Source organism: Manihot esculenta, chromosome 2 (assembly GCF_001659605.2).
Source record: "Manihot esculenta cultivar AM560-2 chromosome 2, M.esculenta_v8, whole genome shotgun sequence".
In the NCBI taxonomy this organism is placed as follows: Eukaryota; Viridiplantae; Streptophyta; class Magnoliopsida; order Malpighiales; family Euphorbiaceae; genus Manihot; species Manihot esculenta.
Genome location: NC_035162.2, coordinates 12,267,852 through 12,289,479, shown reverse-complemented (window position 1 = coordinate 12,289,479; position 21,628 = coordinate 12,267,852). Strand labels below are relative to the sequence as shown.

At 35.3% G+C, this 21,628-nt stretch overlaps 1 protein-coding gene across 3 annotated transcripts; it reads left to right on the top strand.

Moving 5' to 3' along the window:
• The first annotated feature begins 7,614 nt into the window (after nt 1-7,614).
• LOC110610072 (interaptin) lies at nt 7,615-21,188 on the top strand. 3 transcript variants are annotated; one of them, XM_021749941.2, is made up of 12 exons: nt 7,615-7,776; nt 8,251-8,339; nt 9,025-9,127; nt 10,784-10,984; nt 11,114-11,236; nt 11,409-11,446; nt 11,518-11,635; nt 13,005-18,374; nt 19,016-19,168; nt 19,339-19,437; nt 19,518-19,660; nt 20,639-21,188. In XM_021749941.2, exons 3-12 carry the CDS (start codon nt 9,050-9,052, stop codon nt 20,916-20,918), a joined length of 6,603 nt encoding a protein of 2,200 aa, XP_021605633.1. In that variant the 5' UTR covers nt 7,615-7,776; nt 8,251-8,339; nt 9,025-9,049; the 3' UTR covers nt 20,919-21,188. The 3 variants fall into 3 exon arrangements, with proteins under 3 accessions (XP_021605633.1, XP_021605636.1, XP_021605635.1); XM_021749943.2 differs by lacking the exon at nt 7,615-7,776 and adding an exon at nt 7,829-7,961; XM_021749944.2 differs by lacking the exon at nt 8,251-8,339.
• The last annotated feature ends 440 nt before the right edge of the window (nt 21,189-21,628 follow it).

Below are 21,628 nucleotides of genomic sequence, written 5' to 3'. Positions count from 1 at the left end.
TATGTGTGTTGAGGAGTTGAAGTATGCATGTTGTGAGAGTTGAAAGTGGTTTGAGGAGCTGCTTGCCGTTGAAAAGGAGTTCTGGATGAACTCAGGTTCGGCAGCCGAAGGTACATTCGGCCGCCGAACCCCTTGAGAGGTGGCTTTGGCTGCCACAGCTCACCCCTGAGAGTTTTGAGTTTCGGCTCTGGAAGGGGGATTCGGCCGCAGAAGGTGCCACCGAAGGTTAGAGAATTTCGTCTCTGGCTTGTGTTTCAGCCCCCGAACCTTGCCCCCGAAAGGGTTCAGCAGCCGAAAGTAGAGATTCGGCCGCCGAAGGTGCTTGAGTTTCGGCTCTGGAGAGGACATTCGACCGCCGAACCTGCCGCCGAAAGTGTTTTGTCCAGCCTTCTTTTGCATGCTTTATATGATTGTTGTAAGATCTTTTAGGGGGTTTATGGGGAGTTCTATAGAGTTGTTCTTGAGCTAGTTTGGTCCCTCATTTGATGTCCACCTGTATAGGAGTGGACCTGAGAGGCAGAGGTGACCAGCAGTGAGTTAGCTGCTCCAGCGTCAGTAGAGCATCAGCCAGAGGTGAGTAGAACTCAACTTAATCTTTTTATACTAAGAAACAGAATGCTTTAGCATAGTTCATGCATCATGAATACCATGATATGTACTAGAGTGTTTGCAGTAGAATCATGACTATGGTGCATTGCATTATTTACTGTTAGTGGGGATTGGACCAAGGCGACATCAATAGCCCACGATCTGTCATGGCAATGAAAGTCCTGTGTGAGTTCCTTCGGGAATCGGGCGCCGACAGAGGGAGTTTTGAGGTCATGTCTAATCCGAGATGTGAAATGTTTGTGTTGTGATGCATTTCATGAAAGTGTGTAATTCATGAACTGTTTTCAGTGTTTCTACTCACTGGGCTCTAGTAGCTCATCCTTTTCCCTTAACCCTAGTTTTGCAGGGCCAGAGTTAGCCAGGGAAGAGCAGAGTCAGCAGGATGTCAGCTATGGTATTGCTTGTGTAATAGAGTAGTGGACATGATATAAATGACAGAGATATATGTAAAATGATGTAATAGATTGTAAAGTAGTGTGTTATGGGTTAGTCTGTGCTTTGCCTAATGTATGTTTAATTCCTAGTGTATGCATGTATCCTATTTTATGTTTCTTGATGAGAAATGTGTCAAACTAGGCTTAACGTTTGATGTGTTTATAAAACTCCAGTGAGAGAGAAGAAAGGGTTCCAATCCCTTGACCCAGACAGAGAACCGTGAGGGAAGAAAGGGTTTCACTCCCTTGACCCGAAGCGGGAGCCAAGGCTAACCTATGATATGCTGACCTTAAGAGAGTGGGTTCTATGTTTACAGACATAGGGCATGAAGGTTGAGCTTGGTAGTGGATCGCTGGTGTAGGCCCTGGGGGCTGTTTCAGACTGATATGTCTGAGTAATTTTAAGGTTGAGTCTGGTGATTTTACAGAAAACGTTTTAAAGACTAGTGGTCTAGTTGGATCATGTATAGGTTTTTATTAGATATACAGAGTTCAGGTTAGGCTTGTTACGGGTCTCGGCGGCCTTAAGCCGATCTAGATCCTAGCGCCGAGTAGTTTGGACCGTTACAGAGAGATACCGGTTTCCGGGCTGTTATAAATCAAGTACTACTGGCGACTAGGTTATTGGTTGATTGCTGGAGACTCTCTTTTGTCGGGGTTTACTCAATTATGATATTAAGAAGGGTTCCACTAGTCTTTTTTTGTTTATATGTCTTACCATTACTACTTCTTGTCTCTTATGTTTGATTTTTCACATATTTATGTTTGGCCTGTGCAATATATTTTTTGACCATGTTTTCCTTGTCAGCGGTGGCTAAATTACAGGGGTGGTGATGGTGGTTCGATTCCTGGTGATGTTGTTTACTTCTTGGATGAATTGTGATCTATCGAGTACGTCTGTGAATGTTTTTCTAAGCTAGTGGTTATGGGTTGGGTTTTCAACAGGGTTAACTTATTTTTCCTTATAATTTTACCCTCTTATCAAGTCTTGCTAAATGCTTTTTTTTTTAAGAATTGATAAAAAAAAATCATAAATTTTGAATTAAATATATATAAAAAATTAATATAATTCGACTAAAATCACGTTGTTTGATAGCTACAATTAGATTAGCGAATTACTTATTTATTCTGTTCTTTTATTACTCGAATTCTCTTGAAAAATTTTTAAATTCTACTATTAACTATTTTAACTTCTTTTATTCTATTATTCAACGTTTGTTCTATTTTATTTTTGTTAAAAGCAAAATTAAAAAATACAAAAAAAGAGAACAACATAACTTGCAAAATAAATGAGAGTTTTTTAATGCAATTTATTTTGTACTATTGTTTTATAATATTTGCTAATTTAATTTTTTCTATAATTAATTTTAACTAAGGTTTATACTAACTCTTCTTCTCTCTATCAACAAAACAAAAAAAAAAAACTCATTAATAATTTATGTAAGTATTTTAATATATAATATTAATTATTTTTTTTTATTAATTGATCACTATTTATTATGTTTAAAATTAATAAAATAAAAAAAATATTTATCAATCACATAGAAAAGACGGAGTGAAAGTGGCATTTGTCTTAGCTAATTAGTTAAGAGGTAGATGTAAGAGTAATTACTTCTTTCTTCTTCCTAATCCTAATAATGTCTACAGATAAGTTGTTAATGAGTCTGAAAGAGGTGGTGATTCCTTATTGGATGAAACCCAGGCCACTATCACCAAATATACAACCGCAGATATAGGAAACCACACAACTCCTTTTCCGTAGTGTTTGGTTGATTTAGGGATAGATATTAATTTTGGTAGATATTTATTTCAAATGAATTTTAGATATATTTTTAAGTATAATTACAGGTGTTCCAACTGTCATTAGATCAGCCAGTTAAATTTATGCTATTTATGATAATTTAATTTAATTTCATTTAAAAGAAAAGAATGATGAATTACTCTCCCACACTTTTATAGTAATGAATTTAATCTTTGAAATTAAAAATTTATAAAAATTTTATTTAAAATGAAAAAATTTAGTTATTTTTAATTTAAATAAATTATTTTAATTAATTAATGAACAATTTCTGTGCTCATATATATACATATATAAAGAAATGGCCAGCAATTTCAACGTAAATTAACCTATTAACCAATGAACCAATAGCACCGCATTTAGGGTGAGCAGTATTCGATTTAAATCGAAAAAATCGATCGAATCGAATTGATTTGAAAATTTGGTTTGATTTTTTATATATTTCGGTTCGATTCGGTTTTTAATTTCAAAAATTTCGGTTCGGTTCGGTTTTGATCAGAAAAAAATAAAAAAAACCGAACCGAACCGATTAGTGATAATAATATGTTTTTTTAATAATATAGAGAAATTAAATCATATTAAGATTAAAATATTTTAATTAAATTTTAAAATATTAAAAATAAAGTATAAAAAATAAAAAAATAATTAAAAATCAAAACCGATCAAACCGAATCGAATCGAACTGAATCAGACCGGTTCGGTTCGATTCGATTTCTGACTAAAATCAATTCGGTTCAGTTTTCATAAATACTAAAATTTCAGTTTTCGGTTTATTCAGTTCGGTTCGATTTTAAACCGAACCGACCAAATGCTCACCCCGCACCACACCAACAAGAATTGATGTCCCCTTCAATTATTGACCATTTCCGACCCCATGAGCCACCATTTATGAGGGTCAATCTAATAATACAAATAATATAATCCTAATTATTCAAAATCTGACTTCATAACCCACTAATCACCTCTTTATTTTAATTTTCTTGCTTCCCAAGCCACCATCCGCCTATAAAAACTAACCATTTCAAGCCCTTCTCAATTTCACAGCCATCTAAGCTGCTTCATTTCTAGGCTCGTGGTCCTGCTCAACATCTCGTAGGCCATGGCAACTCCTGGGTATTGCCTAGCTGAAGCATATGTGCAGAGAAAATTACAGAGAGAGGCACTGAAGAAATTGGAAGAAGAAAGGGCTAAGGCTGAGGGGTTTGATGTTGAAGTCAAGCAATCCGGTGGTTGCTTTCCTTCAATGTTTAAGAAAGTCTATCCAGGTCCTGTCCGATCCGCATCAGAAAAGGTTCAATGTGCTGCAAAAGATCAAAATAGATAGGCTGAATTGTAATATTGGTGAATTTAGATGGTATATAATTATGGTACTGTTTGTATAATAGCTAATTATCCTGTGAATTAAGCCATAATCATAACATTAATATGAATAACTTTAGACCACTATTAACCCAAAACAAACACATCTTTGATTTATCAATTATATAAATGAAAATTTTCATATTAGTGTTGACATACCTACATTTCGTTATTAATAAACCCATATGTGAGCAGGGGCTAAAGGATTCGATTTTTATTATACTAAATAATAAATAATAATTTATTTATTAAAAAACTTTAATTTTACAAATTTTTATTTTTATAGTCTAAACTTTTAATTTTAAATAAAAATTTCAACTTTTATAGTAATTTTTTAAATTAATTTTAATTATATTTAAATTAATTTACATAACACACTATTTGCATTATTTTTATCATATAAATAATTTCATTAATTTGAATTAAATTTTAATTAAAATTTTAAACCCTTAATTATATATATATATACTCTAATTTAAAGAAAAAAATTAAATTTAAATTATATAAGAAATATATATATATATTTTTTCTAATAACAGCTAATATTAAAAAAATATATATTCTTACCGAGTATTTATTATATTTATAAAAGTTAAATTTTTAATTTTATTTAAAAGAGAAAAGCGATCCATACTAACATTGGTTGGTGTTCTATGCTTGTACTCTACTAGTATTTAGAAGCAGTGATGCTTCCTAGCGATTTCGGGCCAGCGGTCCGAGGCCTTACCCGCGCCCCAATCACACCGACAAATAGCTGACCTTGGTCATTCTTGAGATCCAAGAAAGAAAATGTCATTTTCAAATTTCGAGGATAAGAAAAAAATTGTCATACTCTTTTTCTTCCAGAAAAAGAAAGAAAGAAAATTCATTCAATAAATCTTAAAGTCCAATACAACAAGAATGTCCATATTCACACAGAGTCCAAAAACTTTTATGCACTAATTAATTAAAAATTAAAATTTCATTATACCTTAGCTTAATTTAGAGAGGTGGTTAAAGGTATACTATTATTTATTTAGTAAATTTAGGTTGAAATTCCCATATTCTTAATTTTTTATTTTAAAAAATTTTTAATTAAATATCAATTTTAACTTGTATGAGTGTATTAACATTAATAATGAATTTGAATAAAATAAAATAAAGTAAGGTAATGGAAAGTAAAGGTTAAGTGGATAGAAGAATTTAATCCAATTGATCAGAGTGGCTTAATACGTCGTATTCTTACGCAATTGCACGTATAAAAGATCTAATCTCATCTTGATTCCATTATACATACACCATTAGAAAAATGCTCAATCACACCCCCACTAATTATTTTATTGGTCACCCAAGCCTGCCAGCCAATAACGCATCCTCTTTTTGAATTCCCCTCCTATAGTACGCGTTCCATATATAGAAGCCTATAAAATCAGTCCTCTGCTGCTTCTGCTTCGCAACCTCAGCCTCGTCATCTTCTCCGACTCTAATTTGGCCAAACCTCAATCCATCATCTCTGTCCAGGTATGGCAACAGAAGCTGGTTTTGCAGGGTGTACGCTGGCGGAAGCTTACACCATGAGAAAGCTTCACAAGGAAAAGATGAAGAAAGAAGCGACAGTTAAAGGAACTTTTTCTGCTGATGCAAACGAAATAAGCAATAAATCTTCTTCCAGTGGTTGCTTCTTCCAGCGAGTGTTGTTCAACAAGGGCCATTCTGCGAAAGTCTCCTCAGTGGATTCACAAGAAAAGCAAGTTCATAAACAAAAGATAGAAAATGGGATCATCAAAGCTAACTAGCTCCATCCAACTTCAACAAGAGATCGTGTTTATGAATCTCGAATATAATAATGAAAAAAATGATCAAAACTGAATTACAATATATTTTTCTTTACCATCTTACCTAATTGGCTTCTAATAAATTTCTATGTTGTAATGATGTGCCTTTAAGTGGTGGGCTTCACAATGTGGGGACAAGCAAATATGTTATGGATGATGGCCCATCAACCAATTGGCCCAGCAACATCATGAATAAAAAAGGTACCTTTAACATGACTACTGTTGAAAAAGGTTACTTATAAGTAATTAATTTCTTTCTAGAGGATTTTTAAAGTGGAGTTTGTTGAATGATGGTCTTGTCAAATTCCACTTTCTTAATTCTAGGATTGCTTGGGCAATGGACTTGGACCCATAAGATCATCATGTGGAATATCAAATCACAAATAATTAAAATATGAGATAATCTTAATTACTAATCGCCCTTTTTGCTTTTGGGTAATTTTCCATTTTATTTTTGACAAAAATCATTATATTTATCTTCCCATGATCTCCCAAATGCTGCCACGTGTAACGGGTGCATGTGATGAGGAAAGGGTTGTCACGTGATAAAAGGGCCAAAGGCTTAGCTGTGGCAATATCATGGCAATCTGAGTAGTTGCTGTAAGAATCCTATTAGCTTTGAAAGATGAATGCCTCTCTTCTACAACCAGACCAAACCCATGTGCCTTAAGGCCAAACCAAGTAGACCCCACGATGGCCAAAATTTCTTTGCCCAAATCCCAATTGATTCAACTCTTGAATGACTGCCCATCAAACTCCTCTTGCTTCATATATGGCCATTGATTTCCTACCACTACAACTCTTGATTTTTTTTTCAATGACAAGTTTAGTTAATTGCTCTCAAGACAATATATTAGATAATCCAAAAGGAGAAGCTAGGCCTCATCATTCTGTCTCCTACAACCCTGCCTCAAATGTTCTTGTAAAATCATCTCTAGCTGCCAAAAAACAAACGAGAGCCAAAGTGTTTCTCTCATAATGTGTTTCACAAATTTTATAAATTAAATCTCTAATTTTGGTAATTCATTGATCAGTTCCACATGTATCACCAAGTCCCACCGCTTATTGATTGATGGATTAATGACTTTCTATTTATTGCTCAACAATTTTATCTATATATAATTATTTGGAATAATTTGAAGTGCAATCTAATTAATTAATTAATTTAATTGTATAGAAAAACTCATAAGCCCTTTGATAAGGATTCTACAACGGTCACAAAAATCCAATAGCTCCAAGACATGTGAAAAATCTTCAAAGTGGGAAGCCAGTCAGCCTTGGTTAGTCCAATTGAAACCCTTGCTTGCTCTGATCTGGTGTGGTGGTCCTCTTCCTGTAGCCCAAACAAAAACCCAAATGCCCATTTTAGTTAAATTTAAAAATCTAAAGTAAAATCCATCAGAATCAATTAGAATAATAAAATAATAATTAATCAACGATGAGAAGAGAAGGTGAGAATGACAGGTTTCCAGGCTTTGGCGGGATGTCTCTTTTGTTCTAATACCAAATTATTATCCATCTTCTTCTCATTAGCATTTGACATTTCACCTTCAATCTCACCTTATTAATTTAATTTCCTTATTTTTAATTATCTCTTAATCAACCCAATTTCTCCGTTTTAATAAACATCACTCTTTCCCAGAAAACCATACGCATAAAACACTAGACAGTGGACACTCCCTCATCTCTCTCAGTCAGAACCTTCTCTCTTAAGATTCTCTACTCTCGCTTCCACCTTAAGCACCTGCAGATCCGCCCATTGGTACCTACCCTCATTTATTGTTTCTTTCACTCAATATTAGTTTAATATATATATATATTTTTAATTATGAACATGAGATTCCAGCGGATTTCTCTGTTTTTGGTACCCTGCTTTTCTGGGTTCTAAATTTCTTTACTTGTTTTGGCATTTTTTCCATTTTTCAAAGACTAAAAAGTTCTAATCTGGTAAATGTGTACTGTTCTTGGCTTTTCTTTAGTTTCTTAGCTTATTTGGTGGTTGGATTTTCTTTTCTTTTTCCTTTTCTTTTAAAACAGAAAATTTTCGTGTATTAGGCTTTATAGGGTGCATTTTTTTCCACATTTAGCTAGACATTTGGTTTTTGGATTCTCTCTCACTATTTGTTCTTTTGTGTCAGTCTTTTTAACCTCTTTACTGTGAAGCGGGTGCCTTTTTTTGGTGCTTTTTTGTCGTTTATGGAGTTAAAATTTTTGAAAAATCACTATATTCTTGTAGGGTTTGGATCGGGGTGTTTTCTTTAGTCGACATTTTGATATCATTTCTGGGTTTGGCGTTTTAGGGAGGTTTTTGCCTCATTGAAGCAGGTATGAGCTGCAATTAGCTATTTTTCTGTTTCTTTTGTTCTCTTTAGCTTAAATTTTGACTTGCATTCTTTCATCTTCGGTTTGGTTTATAAGAAAGTGAATGAAAGGATTGAATTTAAGTTATCGGATCTTGTGATGTTAGGTGTGTCCTAGTTTTGACTGCGGGTCAGTGATAATGGCTGGCTCGAGGATCATGTGTTTGCATTTTGTATTTCCCGGTTTGTGCTGGTGCAGAGATTTGCAGGATATTAGAGCTTGCTCTTTCACCCCAGAAATTTTAATTAAATTTTCTCATACATAGTTCCTACGCTGTTGACTTAGCTTTTAACACTGTTAGTGAATTAGACCTTAGTGGTTGCAACTACATGTGTTTTTCAGCGGTTTACCGGTTCATTTGCAAGTACTGATCTCTGATATTTATATAAGCACCAACTAGTCTTCATTGGTTGACTGTTTCATGCTCACCTCGGATCTTTCTTTCCTTTATTATAATTTTTTGTTACTCTAAATTTTCTTGATAACCTGCTTGATGAGAGTCTGTTGAATGATACATTTCTCTGTGATACGTTTCACCTTGTTGATAGTTGTTTCTTAAACAGAATATCATTCCAACTAAAGCTTCATTTCCTCTTGCTTTGACTGGTTGTTCTGGAGATCTTATTGGTGATTCCAAACTGTTGTGCAGCTGATGGTAGATTGATTTTTCAGTAATGTCGAGGATCACCAAATGGAAGCTTGAGAAAACAAAAGTAAAAGTAGTCTTCCGGCTACAATTTCATGCTACACATGTAAGTATACTATCATCAATGTTAAATATGTCTACGGCTGAGCATCGTGTTCTTTTTGGATGTATTGGTGTGCTGTTACTATGATCAACTTATTTAATTTGCTTGTGTGTCACTGAACTTCCTTGTTGATCTCACTTCATTTATAAACTTATGGCTGGATTAATCTAGTGCATTCAGAGTTTTAGCAAAAGTATTTAACTTATAAGGAATAGTAAAAGGCAAACCAACTCTTAGACAATGATAAGGTTGTAGAAGAATGTGACAAGCTAATGGATACAATCATTTCTCTGTTCGATAAATTATCTTGATTGTCATTGGGGAAATTATCTTAAAGAGGTCTGCATGTTAGAACATGCAGGCATTGAACTTATAGCAATGCAATGATGAGCTTGGATTTAGTATTTGTTAATGAACTAATATAGTAAGCATTCTCTGACTGTAAAATATATTTTGAACTATGTATAACAATATACTGAGTTTATGTTATGGGAAGAGTTCTGCATATGAAAAATTGCTAACGATTTCTGGTTCCATTTTTGTAGTCTATCATTTTCCCCTTCAATGTGCTTCCCATCATCTTTTCCTTTGTTTCTCCCCTTCTCAAATGAAGATAAATGAAGAAAGCAACAAAAAATTGTCAAAAATAATTTCATGTAATAATCCTATTTTATCTTTTTCTTGCTAATTTTGATGCTCATAATTTGACTTTCTTCACAAAACCCATTTGATAGAAACAAAAGGTTTATTTGGGATTTTTTGATATTTCACAAAAATGCTGAAGCATGCATCTGATATTCTAGGAGATAGGTTCAGGTCATAAACGGGCCAATATGTTTAAGCCTGTGAAAAGTTAATGTACAGAGTTCAGGTCATAAACGGGTCAATATGTTTAAGCCCATGAAAAGTTAATGTACAGACAGGTTAACTTGAAATGACATGATATAACTCATTTAATTAGTCAGGTTCATGTGTTAACACTTAATACATGATTTAATTTATGTCATAAAGTTATTTTCAACATTGATAATTAGTAATATTTTTAATAATGATAATTAGGAATATTTTTAATAATTAATTTAATTTAAATACAACTTTAAGTTTAGTTTCATCATGATATATGAGTTTATGATACTAATGAGACTAACTAGTAACTACTACTTGGATCAACCGCTCCTGTGGTTGTGTCAATTGAAGGAAGAGAAAGTTATGAATTTTTAAATTTATTGTGTTTAATTGGTAGGCAAATATAAAACATTTCAGTACTTGGAATATTTTATATGTACTTGTGCATACATGGTTATTATGATCATATTAGATGGAGTGGGAAAATAATAATTTGATTTTATAAATCTTTATTAAATATATTTTTCTTTTTATAGAATAATAATATTCAATGTTATACATGCTAATATCTTTAAATTAAAAATAAATCGTATAGCTGTAGGCCATACATATATATATGGGTTGAGTCATGCAATTGTTTAGAGAACATGTCTGGGTCAGGATTGACAATTTTGACACAATTAATAAATAGGTCGACCTAGAATTTGCCATTTTTATGTTATAAATTAATAAGAATAGTTTATGGCAGGATATGACAAAGAATAGCCAGCCCTAACAATGACTGAATGTCACATTTGTTTTTGTGAGGTACAGATTCCACAATCAGGATGGGATAAGCTTTTTATATCTTTCATTCCTACTGATTCTGGAAAAGCAACAGCAAAGACGACTAAAGCCAATGTGAGAAATGGGACCTGTAAGTGGGCAGATCCCATCTATGAGACAACCAGACTTCTCCAAGATAATAAAACCAAGCAATATGATGAAAAACTCTATAAGCTTGTTATAGCAATGGTAATGTTTCTTCCTAGTTTTGTGAAGGACTTTTCTCATGGTCCCTAGTCATCTTTGCTGATTTCTTTACTTCATCTAATTCTAAGTAAGGAAATTGTCTTTGATCTGAATCTGATTAACACGCATCAGGGTTCATCACGATCTAGTATATTTGGTGAGGCTACCATCAACCTTGCTGATTATACTGATGCATTAAAACCTTCTGTGATTGCTCTGCCTCTTCATGGATGTGATTCTGGCACTATTCTACATGTAAGCATTTCTGTCATTGCTCTGCTACATGAGTCAATTTACCAATAAGATTTGGTGGTGACATTCATGGTTTCCAATACTGCCATTCTTGCTTGTTTTAAAATTCTCCTTAGTTTTAGGGATTTGTCATACTACTTCCACACGTATAGTAAAATGGTTGTCAAAATTGCAGGTCACTGTGCAGCTGCTTACTTCTAAAACTGGTTTCAGGTATTTTTTTATAATGAACGTTGTGTTTTATCTGTTTCTACCTGCTTATATGTGGTTATAATTGATTTCAGAGAGTTTGAGCAGCAGAGAGAACTTAGAGAAAGGGGATTGCAGGCTGACCAAAATAGTCCCGATGAATCTTCTGGCCGAAAAGTATCATCTTTTGAAATCAATGATCATATGGATAAGGTTCAATAATTTTTTTTTTCTTAATATGCTTTCTTGTGATACCTGATCTCTTTCTAATTTACACTGAATTTAAATGAACTTCCTATGATGTAAGCTTTTAACTAATAGATTATTGAAGGTATGTGTGCTTTCAGGATTTTGCATATTCATCAACCTAACCATAAGCAATTCTAAATTTCTCTCGACGTACAAGCATCATCTTGGTTACTAATTTAATATTAAGATATATTTTAAAAGCATTAATCTTTTACATCTACAGAAACCGCACTAGGATGAAAATCTTACTCTTCAAATTCACCTTTTCCTTCCTATATATATATGTTATGAAAGAAAGAACGAAAGGCAAATTAGGCCCTTGGTTATGCAGAATTGCTAAAAACAAGCGATAGTATCATGTGAATTAGTTCGTCTAACAACTACAATTTTGGTTTTTACTGATGAAGAAAGCTATCCTTTTATGTGTTCTTCTTTCAACAATCTAAAGTAGCAAATCTTGAAATATTTCTGCTATGAAATTTGATATTTTGAAAATTGTCAAGCAGATGTGTTTTTTAATGGTTAACTGAAAACCAATTTACTAGTGAGTGGAGAAACATGCCAAATGGGAGTGCATAGAGGGAGTAGTGTCTCTGCCGTGTCAAAATAAAGGTGAAGTGGAACTACAGAAACAACTAAACATGGGATGGGATAGAAAACTGAAGGGACTATGAAAGATCAGTGTGACTAAAGGACATGCTTATGCTCCTTCCTTGATCTTTGTTTCTGATCAAATAGAAAAAATAAGGGAAATATATATGGGTCAAATTTTGTTTCTGATCTAATAGAAAAAAGCATGGAAAGATCTGGGTCAGACTCAGATCTCTTTCTCTTTCCCACGCTTCCCTTTTGCAAGAATGTCTCATTGTTTGATCAACAGTAAATATTCCAATGCATTTGAAATGGAGGATTTCCTTGAAATGAAAGAAAGACCATGGGAAATTTATCTGTAATGATTATTAAATTCCCCCCACTCCCATCCCCCAATAATTTGTGGATGTGAATCATAATTGGTACTTAGACTAAATGAATGGAAATGAAAAGAATAAGTGACTTAACTTGAGTATGTATTTTTTTTGCACATCATATTATTTTGTGCTTTTCATGATTTATAATTGTTGGGTGCTTGGTACTTCTTTTCATTTAAAAATTTAAGCAATGTAGATTGTAGAAAGATGGAATAAGAGGAAGAGTGCAAGCATTTTGGAAACTCTGAATTTCTTGAATGGATATTTTATATATATATGACTGACATTTACTTTTAAAGATCAGTCCTGCTGACACATGGGTACTTATATTTGCTCCATCTGCTTTTTTCTCTTCCTGATTACAGGTAAATACAAGAGTTAGATTCAAAGAAAAATCTAAAAATCTTGCTTCACTAGAGGAAGAAGTGGGGCCAAATGAAGAATATGCAGAATCAGCTGTTGGATTTGATGGATCTTCAAATACTTCAGAAAGTTTATATGCTGAGAAGCATGAAACCTCCAGCACGCATGAAATTGATAGCCTTAGAAGTACAGTCTCTGGTGATTTAGCTGGGCTTTCCCTCGGTCAAAATCCTCAGCTGGAGAAGGGGGATCCTTCTGATCATCGGTTTCTGGTGCAGGGGACCAATGATTGGGTGCATGGCTGGAGTTCAGACTATTCTGTCGACAATGACTTGACAGCTGCATATGAAGAGAATAATCGGCTTAGAGGAAGCTTGGAAGTAGCTGAGTCGTCTATTCATGAGCTTAAATTGGAGTTGAATTTGTTACAGTGTCATGCTGATAGCATAGGTCAAGAAGCACAGAAATTTGCTGAGCAACTTGGTGCCGAGATTGCTTCTGGAAATGAGCTAGAAAAAGAGGTATCTGTACTGAAATCAGAGTGTTCAAAGTTGAAAGGTGACCTTGAACAGCTAAAGGTTTCTAAATTAGGCTCTCCACTTACTAGCAGAGAAGCTTTTGTCACAGAACAGGATCACATATTTCAAGATTTGCAGCTCAGATGGCTAAAGGGGATTTTAGCCATAGAGGATAAATTGAGAGAGCTTCAAAATAAGGCATGCTTTGGCTACAATGAGGGAGACTTCAGGTTCCTTGCTTCAGACATGGAGGCATTGCTTGGTATCTTGCAGAATCTCAAACAAGCAAGTGGACTAGACACGATACACTCTGAAGGAGCAAGCATAAAGGAGATTAAAAATGGCCCATTGGCAACAGGTACAGGAGTTGATGTGGACTTGTATCAACCAGAGCTAGGCATGCTTCATTGCCTTAACATACCAAGTCTGATTTCTCATGAATCTGATGCAGTAGATACAAACAGTGCAATGAAAAGCAAGATTTTTGAACTTCTGAGAGAGTTAGATGAGTCAAAAGCAGATAGGGAGAGCCTTGCCAAAAAAATGGAACAGATGGAGTGCTACTATGAAGCCCTTGTCCAGGAACTTGAAGAAAATCAGAGTCAGATGCTGCGTGAATTGCAAAATCTCAGAAATGAGCACTCGACTTGCTTGTATTCAGTTTCATCCACTAAGGCTGAGATGGAGTCCATGCGCCAAGACCTGAACGACCAGATAGCAAGACTTGCTGAAGACAAATGTGATTTGGATTCCCTCAACAAAGAGCTTGAAGGAAGGGCTGTAACTGCAGAAGCAGCGCTCAAAAGGGCCCGTTTGAACTATTCCATTGCTGTAGATCAGTTACAGAAGGACCTTGAACTACTTTCTTCCCAGATTTTGTCCATGTATGAGACTAATGAAAACCTCATCAGGCAAGCCTTTGTAGATTCTTCACAAACAAGCATTAGAGGATTTGATTCAGGGGAATATGTATCAAAACTCTTGCAATTTCAAAATCAAGCTGTTGGCATAAAGAAACAACAGTTGGGTGGAGATTCTCTAGGTGACTTGAAGAGATCACTCCACTTACAGGAAGGTCTTTATCGGAAGGTTGAAGAAGAAGTTCATGAAATGCATTTTGTGAATATGTACTTGGATGTGCTTTCAAGGGCTCTCCAGGAAACTTTGCTTGGTGCAAATAAAGATGTTAAGCTAATGGATGAGAAAGTAAATGACCTTCAGAAGCAGCTAGAGCTTTCAGCTGAGTCAAAGGCTTTACTGATGCAAAAGCTGCAGACTGCACTGGATGATGTTCACTCTCTCAGTGATTACAAGGCTAATTACATTGCTAAGTGTAATGATGTGACTCAACAAAACCAAATTTTGGAGGTGAGTTTACAAAATGTGACCCGTGAAAATCATTGTCTTGTGCAGAAGATTACTGAATGGGAAGCTCAGGTGATGAAATACAGAGGCTATGAGAGCAAATATGAGGCCTGTTGTGCAGAGAAAGCAGAGTTGGCATGCCTATTGGAAAAGAGAACCCTAGAAAATGGGACTCTTCAACATGAAAACTTGTCTTTGCAGGAGGAGTTGAAAATTGTCAAATCTAAATTTGTTGAGCAGGCTTCTCAGAATGAAAACCTGCAGAATTTTGTCAATTCTTTGCAGTGTAAATTGCAGGACTTACTGGTGTCATACAAAAATGAAAGTATCAATGGATTGCCTCTCCTTAGTGAATATGACAGTCCGGATCTGCGGTCCAGGGACTTAACAGGTATTATAATGCAGTTGGAAGGGCTTCAGCATATTGCATGTGAAAGGATTCTCAAACTTGAAGAAGAGAAGAAATGTCTACTGCATGAAAGAGATGTTGCAAAATTATCCAGAACTGAGTCTGAATCTGAGATTGCAATGATGAAGCAGAAGTTTGAACATGAAATAAGGAGTATGGTGGATAAATTAAATGCATCAAATGCGTTGCTGCAGAAGCTACAATTAGATATTGAAGCTTTTGCTAACAGACTTGAGGTTGGTGCCAAAGTTGAAGAAAAATATACACAGCAGCACAATGAGCTTTTCTCTGATCTTAATCATTTGGAAGTTGGGCTTGAAAAACTTACTTCTAAGAACAGAGACCTTGCTCATGAAATCTTAGCATTAGAGACTTTGATGGCAGAACTCACCGAGGAAAACCATGCTTTAATGGCATCTCTACAGGAAAAAAATGAGGAATGCACCAAGCTTGCATCAGAACTGAAGAACTTGAAAGAAAGTTTGCGATCTCTGCATGATGAAAACCAGGCTTTGGTGTCATCTTCTAGGGAAAAAACAGAGAAGTGTGTCTTGCTTGCTTCAGAGTTAAAAAATGTAAGAGAAAGCTTGCAATCTCTGCATGATGAAAACCAAGCTTTGGTATCTTCACTTGATAAAACTGTGGAAGCTGCTACAGTTGCATCAGAGTTGAACGTTTTAAAAGGAAATTTTCAGTCTCTACGTGATGAAAACCAAGCTTTAATGATGTCTTTACAGGATAAAACTGAGGCATCTATCAAACAAGCATTAGAGCTTAACAGTTTAAAAGAAAGCTTGCAGTCTCTACATGATGAGAAGGAAAGCTGGATTGTGTCAACAGAAGAATCTGCCAGGCTTGCGACAGAACTAAACCATTTAAAACAAAGTTTGCAATCTCTGAATGATGAAAATCAAGCTTTGCTGGCATCTACACAGGATAAAACTGATGAATCTTCCAAACTTGCTTTGGAGCTTAGCAGTTTGAAAGAAAGTTTGCAGTTGCTGACTGATGAGAAACAAACTTTAATTGGATCTTTACAAAATAAAACTGAGGAATCTGCTAACCTTGCATTGGAGTTAAACTATTTGAAAGAAATTTTGCAATCTCTGGATGATGAAAAACAATCTTGGGTGGCTTCCTCACAAGAAAAAACCAAGGAAACAGACAAGCTTGCATTGGAGCTGAACAGTTTGAAAGAGAATTTGCAGACTCTGCATGATGAAAACCAAGTTTTGGTGATGTGCTCACAGGAAAAGTCTGAGGAATCTTCCAAGCTTAAATCAGAGGTAAACAGTTTGAAAGAACGTCATCAATGTCTGCGCAATGAAAACCAAGCTTTGATTGTGTCTTCACGGGATAAAACTAATGAGTGTCTTCAGCTTGCATCAGAGTTGAACAGACTGGGAGATAATTTGCAATCTTTGCATGATCAGTTGCAAGAAGAGAGAAGGTTGCGAGAGAGTTTAGAGATTAAAAGTGCAGATCAAACTTCCCAATTAAATGAGAAGGAGTTTCAGTTACTCCATCTCAAGAAATTGGTGTCAGATCTAGAATTGGAGAAATTGAGGGTCTCTAATCTTTTGGCTCAGTATGATGACATCCTTATAAGCGCACGTGAAGAATGTGCTTCTCTTTCTGTTCTTGAAAATGAGATATGTGAAATGCATGAACTGTTAATAGCTGCAGATGTCAAATTAATTTTCACAAAAACTCAGTATGAAGGCAGGGCTGAAGAGCTGGTTTTGCAACTTTGCTCCTCAGATAGGCACCTTACTGAACTTCAGAAGAAACATTTTGATGTAGAAACAACCCTAAATCGCTGTCTTGCCAGTGAAGCCCAATACATTGAAGAGAATGCAAATCTTTTAATAAGTCTCAACTCCATGAGATCTGAGATCGAGGCATCTGTTGCTGAAAATAGGTTACTTCTTGAGGCAAAGAGACTTACAACAGCTGAGCACGAGGAATACAAGCTCCAGGCTCACAATGTTGGCCTTAGACATTTTGGGGATGAAAGTCAGCATTGCAAAGAGGTTGAGAGGCTGAAAAACATGCTGTTGAGTTCTGAAGAGGAGACTGACAATCTGATGTTGTCCAAGGAAGAGCTAGAAGTCAAAGTTTTAGTACTCAAAGCCAAGTTGGATGAACAGCAAGCATGGATAACTGAAATGGAAGGATATGGGGATGAAGTAGTGATGCTGAAGAAACGGTATAATGAGCTAACCCAAAAGTTTACAGAACAGATTTTGAAGACAGAAGAGTTCAGAAACTTGTCTGTCCATTTGAAGGAGCTTAAGGACAAGGCTGATGCTGAGTGTATCCAGGCTCGTGAAAAAAGAGAACCTGAAGCACCACCAAATGCCATGCAGGAGTCCTTGAGAATAGCATTTATCAAAGAGCAGTATGAAACAAGGATGCAAGAACTGAAACAACAGCTGTCCATCTCGAAAAAGCATAGTGAAGAAATGTTGTGGAAATTGCAAGATGCCATTGATGAAATTGAGAACAGGAAAAAATCTGAAGTTTGTCATCTGAAGAAAAATGAAGAACTGGGAATGAAGATCTTGAAATTGGAGTCTGAATTACAGTCAGTGCTATCTGACAAGCGTGAAAGAATGAATGCTTATGACGTCATGAAAGCTGAGATGGAGTGTTCATTAATTAGTCTAGAGTGCTGCAAAGAAGAAAAGCAAAAACTTGAAATGTGTTTGCAAGAATGCAACAAGGAAAAGTCTAAACTTGCAGTTGAACTTGCTCAGATGAAAGAATTGCAAGAGAATTCAAAATTGGCCATGAATATTCAGGAGGAAGGAAATGATGGATCATGCAAATTTGATTGCATGTCTTCTGATGAGTCAGTTTTTGGAAATGTCTACCGGGAAAATCCCAATGCTGATGCTTCAAGATCTGAAAGAAAGAGTGTGGATGTAGCTCCTACTAGTGGTCCAACGAGAGAATCAACTCTCAAGTGCTTGGAACAAGGTAGTTCCAGGAATTGTGATGAAGCTGAACATACATGCCCAGCTCCCACTAACACAGTTGGCCAAGCAAACGCACTCATGAATGTGCAACTTGACCAGGTAAGTTCCATTTTTTTTTTTTTTTTGCTTTCTTCAATTACTGATAATGTGTTCATAATGGTGATAGATATTATATGTAGCATATATGCACCTAATGCATTATTAATTTACTTGTAGCATCTTAAAGTTTGATTTTATTGTAGCAGGAGGATGTGTAGATATCCAAATCTGCAGAATATCAATTTATTGCAGAAACAGAAATGTGTTACAAGTCCAGTTTCTTAGATTGGAATAGTGATCCTTAAGTACCTAATGTGGTACATCTACATGAGAATTTGATATGGTGTTTGTGTTTATTGTTTCTACTCATAACACCAACACCATTGAATGACATTATAATTAGCTAAAAAACTAGCCCTTATATTGTGTCCCTGAAACTCTGGAAATAGCTCTCCCTTTCTCTCTCCCTCTCTCCCTCTCTCGCTAAGCTTGTAAAACTTTTACAATGAGAAAACTTGAAAACGAATAAATGAAGCCCTATAAAATGACAGAAAAACTGTATGACTTGTATTTTGCTGAAGATTATCCTAAGTTTGCTATAAGAGCCATAAAATGCTTAAATCTCATTGTCTTTTCTATTGCAATATTGAACATATTGAATAAATGGGTCTCTAAGTAATTATTTGCATAATTGTTACCAGGATATTTTGTCTAGTAGTATGAATGGAATTCGTAGTCCCGTACTCCTAAATCAAGAGAAGTTGCTGGACATTGACATGCAGAATTTAGCTCTTATTAATGAGCGTTTCAGAGCCAAAAGTTTAAAGTCTAGCTTGGACCACTTGAGCAATGAGGTATGCATATTATATCCTCTCAAGACAAGTAAGAAGATGCACACTGATCACTCGTCTGTCTGTAGTTTGGAATGATAAGGAAAGGCACATTACAGCCTTTAGGTCCAGATACAGAATCTGCAAAAGCAAAGCCTAATGTCAAGCTAATCTTTGTTATGTTCTCCATGTAGTTGGAGAGGATGAAAAACGAGAATTCGCTTCTGCAAGATAATCATGATTTTCACCAAAAATTTCCTACTTTAGAAAGAGAATTTATGCAGTTACAAAAGGTAAATAAACTTTTATCTTTAGTTTCTTATAATGTAGTAGTTCCCTTCATTGGAGCTTTAAATTTCTGCTGTTTTATCAGGCCAATGCAGAACTGGGAAGCATGTTCCCCTTGTTCAATGAATTTTCAGAAAGTGGCAATGCGTTAGAAAGGGTGCTTGCATTAGAAATTGAGCTTGCAGAAGCTCTGCAGGCAAAGAAGCAATCAAGTATCCATTTTCAGAGGTATGCCATCAATTATAGCCATGAAAAGCCTTGGCAAACTTGAATCCTACTGCATCAGTGGGAGCAGGGAAAATCTCTCTCCATATTTCATGAGGCTTTTTTCTTTCAAATGTGCCTTGTTTGCAGTATGCCTAACCAAACCTGAAATTTGGTATTTTACAATAGAAAGAGGCCAAAAAGAAAGAAACCAAACTGTCTTTGGAATTGAATTTGGCGCAAGTTGCAAATGCTTTTGAGAATCGTATACCAGCATTTATGGCTTTGCTTAATGTAGGACAAGCTCTAATACCAAATTGATGCAGAACCCGTAGGATAATGGGGAAGGGGTGAGAGATAAATTCTCAAATTCTTTGCTCAAAGCAATTTTGTCATGCAAATCTCTCCAATAAAATACCTATAAGATGGTATTTATAGAATTCCCTGTGAAGGATTAGCAGGTTATTTGTGGCCTTCATTGTTATTACTTTTAGTCTGGTTTTCCCACTTGTTCATAGTTATCAGTTGTGAGCAAAAGCATAGCATGCTTGGTAAAATGAGCTTATGATTTGCCTAATCATTTTCTTTTTCTTTTTCTTTTTCTTTTTCTTTCGTCCTGTTTTCTCCTTTTATCCTAGCTGTGCCTTTATTTGGTTTTTTATTGAAATCGATTCACTAACCTGGCACTGGCTGCTTTTATGTTAGGTTCCAACACCTTCTCATGTTTTAAATCCTTTTGAAATGCTGTGAACTTGCTTCAATGACACTAATAAGTTAAAACGTGTGGACTTCTCATGTTTTGCCTTGCCTTGTTTTTATTTTGTAGACAGTCTAAACTTGTTCAAGAATCATTTTATTTCAGTCTTCCATTTTATGTTGGTAGGATCCTTCCAAATATGTGAACCTGCAAAACTGTTTCAACCTTTTTGAATATGTTAGGTAATCTAGAATCTTTGACTGGTGCAAAATCACTAATAAATATGAAATTCTCCTCTGCTCCAGTTCTTTCTTGAAACAACACAGTGATGAGGAAGCAGTATTCAAAAGCTTCAGAGATATCAACGAGCTGATTAAAGACATGCTTGAACTGAAGGGAAAGTACACGGCTGTGGAGACTGAACTAAAAGAGATGCATGACCGCTACTCTAAGCTGAGCCTTCAATTTGCAGAGGTTGAAGGCGAGAGACAGAAACTCCGGATGACTCTTAAGAATGTTAGGACATCCAAGAAGGCCCCACACTTAGATCGGTCCTCTTCACCTTCAATTGGGGACCACATGTAGCCAGTTTGACAAGCCTTTGCTAGAGTCTTGTCTGCAAAGTCTCCGGATTCTCTTCTACAGAGAAAGAAGTACCAGCAAATGATTATGTAGACTGCATGGCTGGCTGCTATTCATGGGGTACGTGATTATTCGAAATGCAAGTTTCAAATATTTATAAGCCTGGAGAGGATGCCACAAGCTTAGGAAATGTAAATAAAACTGTATTTGCTGGGTGTTGTCCCCCGGTTGTTACTAGCATAAGGTATACATCCCTGTAACATTATGACAATTTCGTCGCAGGTTTGTAATTATTTTACTGTATAGTAAATCAAATTCGTTAAAAATCAATTTTGTTTAATCCCACCAAGTGGAAAAAAAAAACATTTCCTTCATCTAGTTGTCGCTTTACATGCCAATTCTTTGAAGTAGCACCTAGTTGTTTATGGGATTCTGCTATGCAAATAATGTGTCCTTGTACATTTGCAGATATGGAGGTGTTTTGAGAAACTCGGACTTTGTTTGGAACAATTATTTTTGCAAGAAAAAAATTTAAATAAACTTGCAATCATGTATGATTTGTTTTAAAATTATTTCTCGAATTTAATTGAAATGAATTTTAAAAAATTTTCAAATAGAGGGTTAATTGAATTGGATTGACGAGTAGCTAAATAACCTTAACTATGTCTACTGTCTAACTGTCTTCATTTAGGCTGAAAATGCTTTCTATTCTT

What these genes read in the sequence shown, in the direction of transcription:
- LOC110610072 (XM_021749944.2), top strand. Translation starts at nt 9,050, where the DNA reads ATGTCGAGGATCACCAAATGGAAGCTTGAGAAAACAAAAGTAAAAGTA. An exon ending in TGAATGTGCAACTTGACCAG is followed by an intron (nt 18,375 to 19,015) that starts GTAAGTTCCATT and finishes AATTGTTACCAG; the next exon opens with GATATTTTGTCTAGTAGTAT. An exon ending in TCAAGTATCCATTTTCAGAG is followed by an intron (nt 19,661 to 20,638) that starts GTATGCCATCAA and finishes CCTCTGCTCCAG; the next exon opens with TTCTTTCTTGAAACAACACA.